This window comes from Branchiostoma floridae, chromosome 8 (assembly GCF_000003815.2).
Source record: "Branchiostoma floridae strain S238N-H82 chromosome 8, Bfl_VNyyK, whole genome shotgun sequence".
NCBI lineage: Eukaryota > Metazoa > Chordata > Leptocardii > Amphioxiformes > Branchiostomatidae > Branchiostoma > Branchiostoma floridae.
Genome location: NC_049986.1, coordinates 21207976 through 21217998, shown reverse-complemented (window position 1 = coordinate 21217998; position 10023 = coordinate 21207976). Strand labels below are relative to the sequence as shown.

The 10023-nt window shown below is 39.8% G+C and overlaps 2 protein-coding genes across 2 annotated transcripts; both read left to right on the top strand.

Moving 5' to 3' along the window:
* The first annotated feature begins 3221 nt into the window (after positions 1–3221).
* On the top strand, positions 3222–5661 carry LOC118420998 (torsin-1A-interacting protein 2-like). Its single transcript, XM_035828124.1, has 4 exons — positions 3222–3878; positions 4359–4518; positions 4853–4977; positions 5375–5661. The coding sequence occupies exons 1-4, from the start codon at positions 3237–3239 to the stop codon at positions 5639–5641; spliced, it is 1194 nt and encodes a 397-aa protein (XP_035684017.1). The 5' UTR covers positions 3222–3236; the 3' UTR covers positions 5642–5661.
* Positions 5662–6285: 624 nt separating this feature from the next.
* Positions 6286–8467, top strand: LOC118421065 (CUB domain-containing protein 2-like). Its single transcript, XM_035828230.1, has 2 exons — positions 6286–7267; positions 8015–8467. The coding sequence occupies exons 1-2, from the start codon at positions 7204–7206 to the stop codon at positions 8266–8268; spliced, it is 318 nt and encodes a 105-aa protein (XP_035684123.1). The 5' UTR covers positions 6286–7203; the 3' UTR covers positions 8269–8467.
* The last annotated feature ends 1556 nt before the right edge of the window (positions 8468–10023 follow it).

Sequence of the window (10023 nt, the reverse complement as noted above, 5' to 3'; positions counted from 1 at the left end):
GGAGAGGGGGAGGGGAGAGGGAAACTATAGCTAGAGTGACACGCACGTATGCGGCTGCAATGGATTTAGTGGACCATTACTGCATTTACGACTATATTGTTGGAGATGAAAAAACTAATGGGAAATGCTTTCCAAAGTTAAACTTAGACGAATGTAAAACTTAGTCGAGAATAGGAGAAATGTAAAACCTAATGCAGTGCAAGAAAGGGCAATTAAAAATCATTGATTAAAACATAGAATGCAGAAAATTAGGCAAAAACACCTACATTATGCAAATAATGCAAACCAAGATTGTAAACTCGTTGCAACATCGCTTCATCGTAAGATATCATAACAACATACTGTCTTTAGATACGGTGAAAATGTTGGCGATATTAAGAATTAATGTGCAAAAGTAAAGACAACGTTGGGGTTTAAGGGATTTCCTCCAAGGAAGCTTATAGGAGAGAAAAGAAAAAAAGAAAACATATATAGCCTGACAAGATATGCTACCCTTAAAGGACAGAATTGGTAAATGGAAACATTACACCGACAAGATAGGCTGGTCTAATAACATTTAGATTATGTTAATGAGTTATGTTTGAAGGACATGTAAACACTTAAATGATTATCTTAATATTTAATGAGCCATGAATGTTAGGATGATAGTGTTAAGATACTATTATGGCAACAGAAAATGTTAGGCAAAAAGAACATGTAGATGTTAAGTTTTAAACTTTATGACAAGCCTTTTCTTACCAAAAAATGGCCAGAGTACATGTAAGCTAGATGATATGATAACAACAGAATGGGTCACTTTAAGAACATAAGGGTGATTAAGTTATTGCAAAGTGTTGTCTTAAGAATTCATCTAGTTCTTAAATACGAGAAGGTGAAAGGCATGAATGTTCCTCTTCTTAGAAGTGCTAAGATAATATAGCATATAATATATAATATATCATAACAGCATATCTTACTTTTAAAATGATTTAGCTTTAAAAGTTCGTTAAGATATTCTATTCCAGTACTTGTATCCATGTATTAGCACACTCCAGAAACAGATGTTAATTTCTTAGAGTCCGTATGTTTTGTCAAATTGCATCAGATATAAAATTAGTCATTCATAATCCCGTAACTGACATATACCCCCCCCCCCCCATGCGTACCCTCAAAGTATATGTACGGAAATAAAGAATCTATACAGTCGTGAAAGTGATAACCAAGATGCTTAGCTACAAATTGATGAAAATTTTCCATGACAAAAAAGAGCCCCCAGGAGATTTACCAAGATCAAACCATTTTTGTGAAGATACAGGTATTTGTGGGTACCATACACATGGGTTTATCAGCACACCGAGCAACTATGTAATGTAGCTGTACCAAGTTACGAATATAATTATCCGTGCACTGAACTTTGATATGTTAACAAATATAATATCTGTTTCAGGAGTACCAATACGACTTATGATAAAATGTTAACTTAAATAATGGTTTACTTTAACGCTTTGAACATTAACATTACTCGGAAAATATAAGTTAATATGTATTACTCAAAGCCTTTGATCCTTCTCTGCCAATCGTATATAGCTAAAAGCCTGAAATAATTTTAAACATCAAAGTTGACATTTCTAATGTTAAAAGTAAAGTTTTTATTCAATTAAATTGAGAGTGAAATTGAGAGTTTTGAATGCTTTCAAATTACCCATAAATTTCAATACTAAAACCTAACTACATACCAAATATCATATGCCATTTCATTCGGCGTTTCGAAACCAAAAGTTAACTTAAAGACATATAACCCTGGCAAAAGATGACCAGCATAACTTTAAGTTAGAGACTTAAAGCATTATGAAAGAACCAAACCCATTCAACCATCCCAATCCACCTTTTGGCAGTGAAGGGTTAAAGGTCATAGTATGATGTAAAAGGCTACTTTACTTTAAAGTAGGAACACGTTGAGGCAGGGTTAGGAAATGGGGAGGCGCATCAACAGACTCTCAATTCACAAAGAGTAAATATAACTGAAACATTTGAAACAAAAGTGTATCTATAAAATCGTTTCATTCCATTCATTAAATTACAAAAAGATAATGATATCAAATGCGTTTGCGTGTTAAATTCGCCAGTGAAAGTTTGACATATACATGTAAATGTGAAGTTGAAATATACAAATCACTAAACTGTGCAAGTTGTGACGCTCGAGTGTTATCGAGAAAGCATGATTGTGACTATTTGGTCGTGGCATTCGTCTATGCCCAAAATTCAAGAAGAACAGCGTTTCATGCATATTTATTGAAAATGGCGAGATTGTGACATGTAAAATCTGGGCAATATTTCTAAAATAAAAAAAAGACCACCAAATTACTAGGTTCACGATTCTGTAGTTAGCCGAGAAATATGCCTTAATCAATGTGTTCATTCTACAAAATATATGACACTTTGAAGCTTGGTGATGAAATAAAGGTGCTGGAAGAAATACAATTTGAAGTCTCCGTGTGTTCATTCTTTCAAAATACGTAACCTTAAAGCTATCGGTAAGGTTTCCATAATGATTGCTTATTTGTGTCCGCGTTTTCAATCTCAAATACCCATCTGAACTTGAAAACCTTTGTATCATGAATTGTAACTTCTGTATACAAGCCGACTAGCCCACCAAGTCTGCAACGGTACAACCTCCTTGGCGAGGGTAATAAAGGGGATCTGTACGCCTTTTACCTTAAGGCGTAATTAGATGTTTCAATTCTACGTTATGCAGTTCTATTTTAATCCTACCGTAACGCTTAGGTTGAACAAGGAGGTTATATCCTTGGGTTGAACGAAAATCGTAATCTGAAGGAGCCCGGAGAATTCTAAGCCATATTAAGTGATATGCCCTACCCTCTTGCAGAGCCTCAATAATAATCTCGAAGCAGATGGAAAACAAAATCCTAACTTTTCTTCAGCTCCCCGTTTTCATTACAAACGATGCTCCTATTTATGAAAGCCCTTTACAAGTAATCAAAATCGGAGCTAGAAAAACGCCATGGTTGTGTCTCTCAACATCTGCTTAGAGATTTTATACAACCATGGTTTCATTTATATTTTAGTGAGACGAACACCCCTGCCAGTGCAGTGAGCCCCTCCTGACAGGTGCATAGTGGGTAATTACAAACATGGCCGCGCCCTGACAAAATGTGAGGCGAAGTTTCACTTTCGGCAGCTTAAATGGACGTTTTGCTGAGTTTAAGGCACATTTGCGACAGTTCTACTGCTGCACAATGAGTCGTAGCGGATTAAGACGCCAGCCCTTGCACGGGGCAGACGCCACACGGCGAGAGACGCGGCCCGAGGGGCGGTTCGGCTCGGGCGACACCTCACCTGCCCCCGTGCGCCGCCGAGCCAACATGGGCGGTAGAACATCACAAGGTAAGCCGGGCGGTATCGATGGTTTCTCCGAAGACTCCGAGGAGCTGGACATCTCACAAGATTCCCAGCTAAGCGACTTTAGTGGGGAAGACTCGGCCGGACCGTCGCCCGTCGCGTCCCGCACCCGAAGTAAAGACTCTGTCGAGCGGGACTTGGTGCGGAAACGTGTCGCCAAAGCACGGGCGAATAGGGAGAACATAGAGCATGTCACACAAAGTAAAGCTCCACCTTTACCGTCACGGACTTCTCCGCCTCGCCCGCCTCAAAGGGCAAACGTTGACGGCACACCGTCGCCAAGCAATGATGCAAAACACCTCGTTGTCTTGTTCATGTTCGTTATAGTGTTAGTGATCACTACTTTTACGCTGATTTGGAAGGATCCATCTCATGATCAAGCGCAGGGACCGCCGGCCATCCAAACTCCAGACCTATACAAGGAGCACGTGAAAAAGTTGAAGACCATGTTTCCCAATCAGAGTCAACGCACATGGACGGTGAGAATCTATCATTCATTGTGAATCTCGCGATATATAAAATCTTGTATTTGTCGCAGACATGTGCTTCACTTAAAAATTGATACTTAACTAAGAGAGCTGGAAATATATAATGAAGTACAAAGGTTAGAAGACACTGTAAAAATGGACGGGACTGTTTCCATGTATCCTCTGATGACAGGTGGTTGCCTGCGCCAGGTGGTTGCTCGGCCAAGTTTGACTGTAGTATAAACCAGTTCAAGTCTAGGCTACATGCTAGCTGGTGTGTTACGCCAAAGGGCGGTTATACCGGCTATATTATAGATACAGATACAGATACAGATACATAAATACTCCAGGAAAGTCACAAGTATGACGTGAGGAGCAAAGATCAGGACACAACAAGCAGACGCCTTCTCTCCTGTATCCAGTATCAAGGTAAATATATCTTGTTATCAGAAATCTTTTCAACTTTCTTTTTTCTTTTCTTATAAACAACAGGTTGTTGGTGCGATGGGTCGAGCCCTTCTGTACCCCCCCTCCATCATTACCCAGCCTGCCGTGCTGCTGGTTACGTCAGCGCCGGGAACACACGACACCGCGAGGTGTGTCGCCAGCCACGTCGCTCAGGGATTCGATAAGAAACCTACGATCATACATGGTAAGGACTGCATCTGTCATGAGGTAAGACATAAAGAGCATAGATGTTGAAAGGATCATGATCAGGCATGAGAAGAATGTGCCCCAGACAGTTCAACTGCCTCAAATGCAGATGCTGTATCACATGCTCTAGCCCGTGTACCATTCTTTATAGAGAGGCACTAGTATGTGAGCAAGTTAACAGTAACAAGGATGAAACTCAGGCTTCCAAGCTGGAGTTTGCAAACAGAAATTTGCTTCTAATGTAGTATTTCTATAACAAATAATTTCTTCTCCCAAACCATAAATGTTTTCACATAGCACTAATGATTCTGATGAATGTTTTCCCTGCACAGGTGATAAGCTAAGAGATCTGGATGCAGATGAAGCTAAGAAACATCTAGACGAGGTTCTCCATGCAGGGTTCAGTCAGGGAGGGAAGGCAGCTGTGGTGTACAGTCTACAGGATATTCCTCTACAGGTGTGTATATGTCAGGCTAGAGATGGTAGGTAGGCTTATAGCCAGGCATTCGTCAAGGCATCATTTGGACGCACGTTTCATAAGATAACAATAAATTGGATGCACTAGACACTCTAACACTGGGGAGAAGATCCTCTAACAAGCATGAAATTCTGAAAGACCAGGGATGCCACTAGGTCATCTGGGGTAACAGTCTTCTACTGTGACCTCTTTGGCAGTAATTTTGCCCAAGAGGATATCTTAGAATGCTGCATTTTAACTTAAATTCTCTTAAACTCGTGGATGCCCCTGAACCCCCCTACAGTAATCGCACCTATATTACATAGTCAAAGGACAGAGAAATAATCAAGCAAAGCAGATGAATGAAAACACAAACAGAACATATTGTACATTTCAGGCCAACCTTATCTTTCACTCCTACTGTGACAACACCAACGCCCCCTACAAGGAAACAGCCATCATCCTGGTACTGCAGCTGGAGGAGCCCATCCACATGGACCGGTCCAACTCAGAGATAGAGGGGGAGGCCATGGACAGGCTGCAGAGCCACTTGGAGAGGGACGGGGTTTTAGATATAGACAAGGTCGGAGCTCTGATGAGCAGAATGGCGGGGTTTGTGCTTGTAGTGGACAAAAGGGACAATTTGCCAGCAAGCTGTGCTTAGAATAAAACAAAGGCTGTATAAAATAACTTTAGTAGATGTTAATAGCCTGGATACCATCCGATTACAAGTACTCTCCTTACACTCACTGCCCTGTGATTTTTTTTTGTATGACCAGGGTAGCGAGTGTAAGGGGCCCCTGTATGGGAAGGTACCCAGGCTAAGAAAGTATAACTGTGATATTTGAATACAAACAGAAGGGACAGATTACACTAAGGTCATGTCACACTGTGAACTATCTTTGTTGTTTTGTTAAATTTGTTGATCACCAGAGGGTACCAGAATTGAAAAAGTACTTCAAAAGTCAAGAATACTTTTGGGGCTGAAAATATACTGTGACATGTACCTAGTACAGGGCTTGTTGAGCTGCAAACTTTTGCTGATCCCTAGAAGATTTGCAGTGTACTGCCGCCAAAAATGTCCTTTAAAGCAATTTCCTGCAGTTGTATGCAGGCTTCACGGTAAAATTTATTTTAATCTGTTATGATTGACTTGTGTCATGAAATAGAGTTGTCATCATCAAACTTAAGAACGAATAGTAGAATAGTAGGGACCTCCTCAGTATATAATAATCAAAAGCTGGGCTTGTAGATTCAAGGCTTTGGAAAAAGCAAGTTATAAGATGTATATGATATGCAGCTCTGCCAAGCTGGTGTGCTCCCAAAATTTGATGTAGCCATTTTTTTGGCTGACTGTACCAGAAAAAATTGCTTCAAGAGCTATATAGTTTTATAATGGACTGAGGTATATGGTGAAATCACTGTTGTTGTATGTGTAAATAAACATCTGAAGACATTAGGTTGTTGTGGTTTACGTGTATTTTGTGATTGACAATATGTTATAATGTTATGTAAATATTGTATTGTATCTATATGTTATGTGTGTACCCAGGGTCTCCCTGACCAGTCACTGACCAGAGATTACCGTGGTAAGATAATACAGAAACAAAATAATGATATACTTTACATAACCCTTTTTATCCAGCTTGGCTGCCTTAGATAATTTCATCTTAGATTAACATAAATGAGATCTCTAAAATAAGACTAAAATGTATACGTATTCATAAGTAACATGATTTATGAGGGTAAAAAACAACAACATTTCTATGTATTTTTATGAGTCTACCAGCAACAGCCCTATGACTGAATTGTCCATTTGTTTACACAATTAATGTAATTGAGTTCAAAGTAACTTGTACAATATAACGATCTAGCGTTGGAAATATTTAAGCATAATTCGGCCATTTTGTACGTTTCTGTCAGCACCCAAATGAGCTAGGTAGAGGTAACATGTACAACAAGCAGGTCGTAATAGGTTTACATCGCTTGTTATTTCCTCTCTGCGTGTGAACTAAATATGTACACGCAGGTCACTAACGTGGCATATTAACAGACATGAACAATCAAAACGGGTCATTGTTCGTTAATATTCAACGTGATGTTGTCTCGTCACAAGGAGCATGTCAGCACAAGGTCCGCTGTTCTGTGTCAACATAGGAGCGGCTGACAAAACTTTGCGGAAGTAGCGAACTCCCGACAGGTACAGAAATACACGGAAATTAGACCATGATAATCATGTTTCTGATGCTTGTTGTGATTGTTGGAGCTTCTGCGGAGTTCGGGGATGAAGGTAAGTTCAGCGTTAACATTTTGTTTTAAGATTACAGCGACGAAAACCTTTTTAATACGACGTACCTGACTTCAGTTGTGGTCTCCTACCTACCTGGATAAAATAAGCTAGGTTTGACATGACTTTATTTCATAATAAACGAGTTTTGAGAACGTAGGAAATCTACAGTATGACTATGAGGTTTGTCACATCTTAGGTCACCGTGAGTGAGGTATACGTAGCCATGAGTATAGTTGTATAGTATAGAGTAAAAGTGAAACTAGTTGGGTATTTGTAGAAGTGACGTCACTTGTGTGGTAGCTTTGGGTGTAGTTGGTATGTAATATAGTACGGGGATACCACAACAGTGCCACTTTCTAAACCTCTTCAATATAGGAATAAAATAAAAGACTTGGTGGCTGCTGTATAATGTTTTGTCACTTCAATTATTGTTACAACGTTTTCGATCATGATTCTTAAAAATGTAGGCAACCTTATGTTTTGTCCAACTTACGTTGATTTCTATTTTAGCGCTAGCTCATATTTCATTTGGAGTCTACAGGACCGGGATATTATTCATAAAATAAGCTTGATGTGGTCATGTTTTATTTTTTTGTCAAGTTTTCTATGTTGCTTGTGTTCATTTTTGTCCGACAGTAAAAAAATTCCCGACAAAAACGCCTGGCAAGACGTCAAAATCGATCAGAACCGAACCTCTGCTTGCATTTGAATAGTACAAAGTTCAAAGTATAACTTGTCATTTACCAGTGACCTGTCCGCTGGGACCTGTAACTCTGAAGGACCCGATCGGTCACATCTCGAGCCCCGGGCACTACCCGGACAGCTACACCAACAACCAACATTGCGAGTGGAACATCCGGGCACCTGAAGGCTACACCGTCATGATCAAGTTCAAGAGCATCCAGCTGAGCGAGCGACCTGATCAGCAAGGGGTTCGTACCGGGCCAAACCATGTCAGCATTTACGATGGGGATAAAACTGAAGGTTTATTATACAGGTAAGCTTAGTATGAAAAAAATGACAACAATACATAATTTCGACTATCAATTAATGTCATAGTTGTTACACTATTCTATATATCAATTCTTAATCTTGACAAGCAAAAGGCAGGAAGAGAGTATACGTTATTCTAATTGTCAATTACTGAATGCTGTAGAATGCTGAATTGTTGTAAATCTTTTGATTTTTGCGGGACTTACATTAATTTTGCTGTTGAAGTGGAAGTGGTAATGTTTTCTCAACGAAAACAACTACTCTGCTGTGCAGTTCTAGCAGCATACTTAAATGCATTGAAAATATATTCTCGGTGTCACGAATTTACGGTGGAGAAGTCACCGTGAAAATCGCAACAACAAAAAAGTCAAACCACCACAATTTGATTAACAGCATACCTGCCAAGACCGCAAAGTAAAAAGTTTCTTCCTAATTACCTATTCAAACTACTTTGATAGCTTATCCTTAAAAGAATATATAATGTCTTTACTCTTAAGTTATCTTACATTTTCTCGGCATCTCTATTAATGTTTGATCTTTTTAATTATTTTAACTTTTAGAGAATGAAATACTGACTGACAAAAAACGACAATTCAGCATTTTGTAAATGTGCTGCAAGAGTTTTTAATGTCAATGGCAATAAACCATTTCTCTCTCTAATGACAGGTGGACAGGAAAATCCACCATGCACCTTCCCGCCCGACCGGACCCCTTCATCAGTTACACCAACGAAGTCTTCGTCACGTTTGACGCTTTCCTCGGAGAGGACATTATCAACTTGGAGGGCTTCTATCTGGACTATCGCAGTAAGTCATGATGACTGGCATCTGTATTTCCAACTGTGTCTCGATATTGCTTTAAGTTTCTTCTTTAAAAGCATCTCCGTGTTTATTCTTTTGATAAATTAAAACAAAGACGGATCAAGGAAGACATAGGCAGAAATAGATAAAGACACGGGCTCCTGCAATTCCAAAACAAACAGTTAGGGGACTTACTCTGCCCTTACAGCAATAAACTTGCCCAAGAGCTCAAAAACCACGACCACCTATTCATAACACAAGATTTAAAAAAATATATATTCAGGTACGTCATTACTTTAGGAAGCCGCCATGTCATGGAGCCCTTTTTGAAACTGGACCCACTACGTACCCCCTACCAAATATCTTCAGGATCCTTTCAAGGCCTCTCAAGTTATGCTGAACATTGACAGACAAACGGCACCCAAAAATCTTCTATGTACCAAATGAAACTACGTATAACTTTTAAACTAATTAATGTCGCTATGCACCCTTCAGTTCTCCCAGCTGGTACCCCCCACCCCGGGGAGTGTGTGGATTACGGCCCTATCCCGAACGGCAGGACGTTCCCCACACACGGACCGTACAGGATACACGACGCGGTATGGGGTTCACGGCTCGGTGTTTTGTCGTTTTTTTGGTTTCGCTTCTGCTTCGGCGAAATTCTTTTAGACAAACGCAGATGTTCTTATGGATAATGAAGGGTACATTTTCCCTATCTTCCTCAATCTATAGTTGGAAGTAAGAGTATTCTGTAAATGTCTATCCATCTGTCACGTTATTTATCAATTAATCTATCTATCTAAATTTCTCTCTCTCACACACTTACTGTATATATAGGCAAGCACGCTTGCGCGTATGTGGGAGCATGTGTGTGTGCGTGTGTGTGTGTGTGTGTGCGTGTGCGCATGTGCATGTGCGCACGTGCATGTAATGTGTATGTGTATGTGTATGTGTATGTGTATG

Bases quoted from the DNA above. Each gene is read 5' to 3' on its own strand.
- LOC118421065 (XM_035828230.1), top strand. From the start codon at position 7,204: ATGATAATCATGTTTCTGATGCTTGTTGTGATTGTTGGAGCTTCTGCG. The intron at 7,268-8,014 runs GTAAGTTCAGCG...GTCATTTACCAG, and splicing joins TGCGGAGTTCGGGGATGAAG to TGACCTGTCCGCTGGGACCT.
- LOC118420998 (XM_035828124.1), top strand. From the start codon at position 3,237: ATGAGTCGTAGCGGATTAAGACGCCAGCCCTTGCACGGGGCAGACGCC. The intron at 3,879-4,358 runs GTGAGAATCTAT...TATAAACAACAG, and splicing joins AGAGTCAACGCACATGGACG to GTTGTTGGTGCGATGGGTCG. The intron at 4,519-4,852 runs GTAAGGACTGCA...TTCCCTGCACAG, and splicing joins GAAACCTACGATCATACATG to GTGATAAGCTAAGAGATCTG.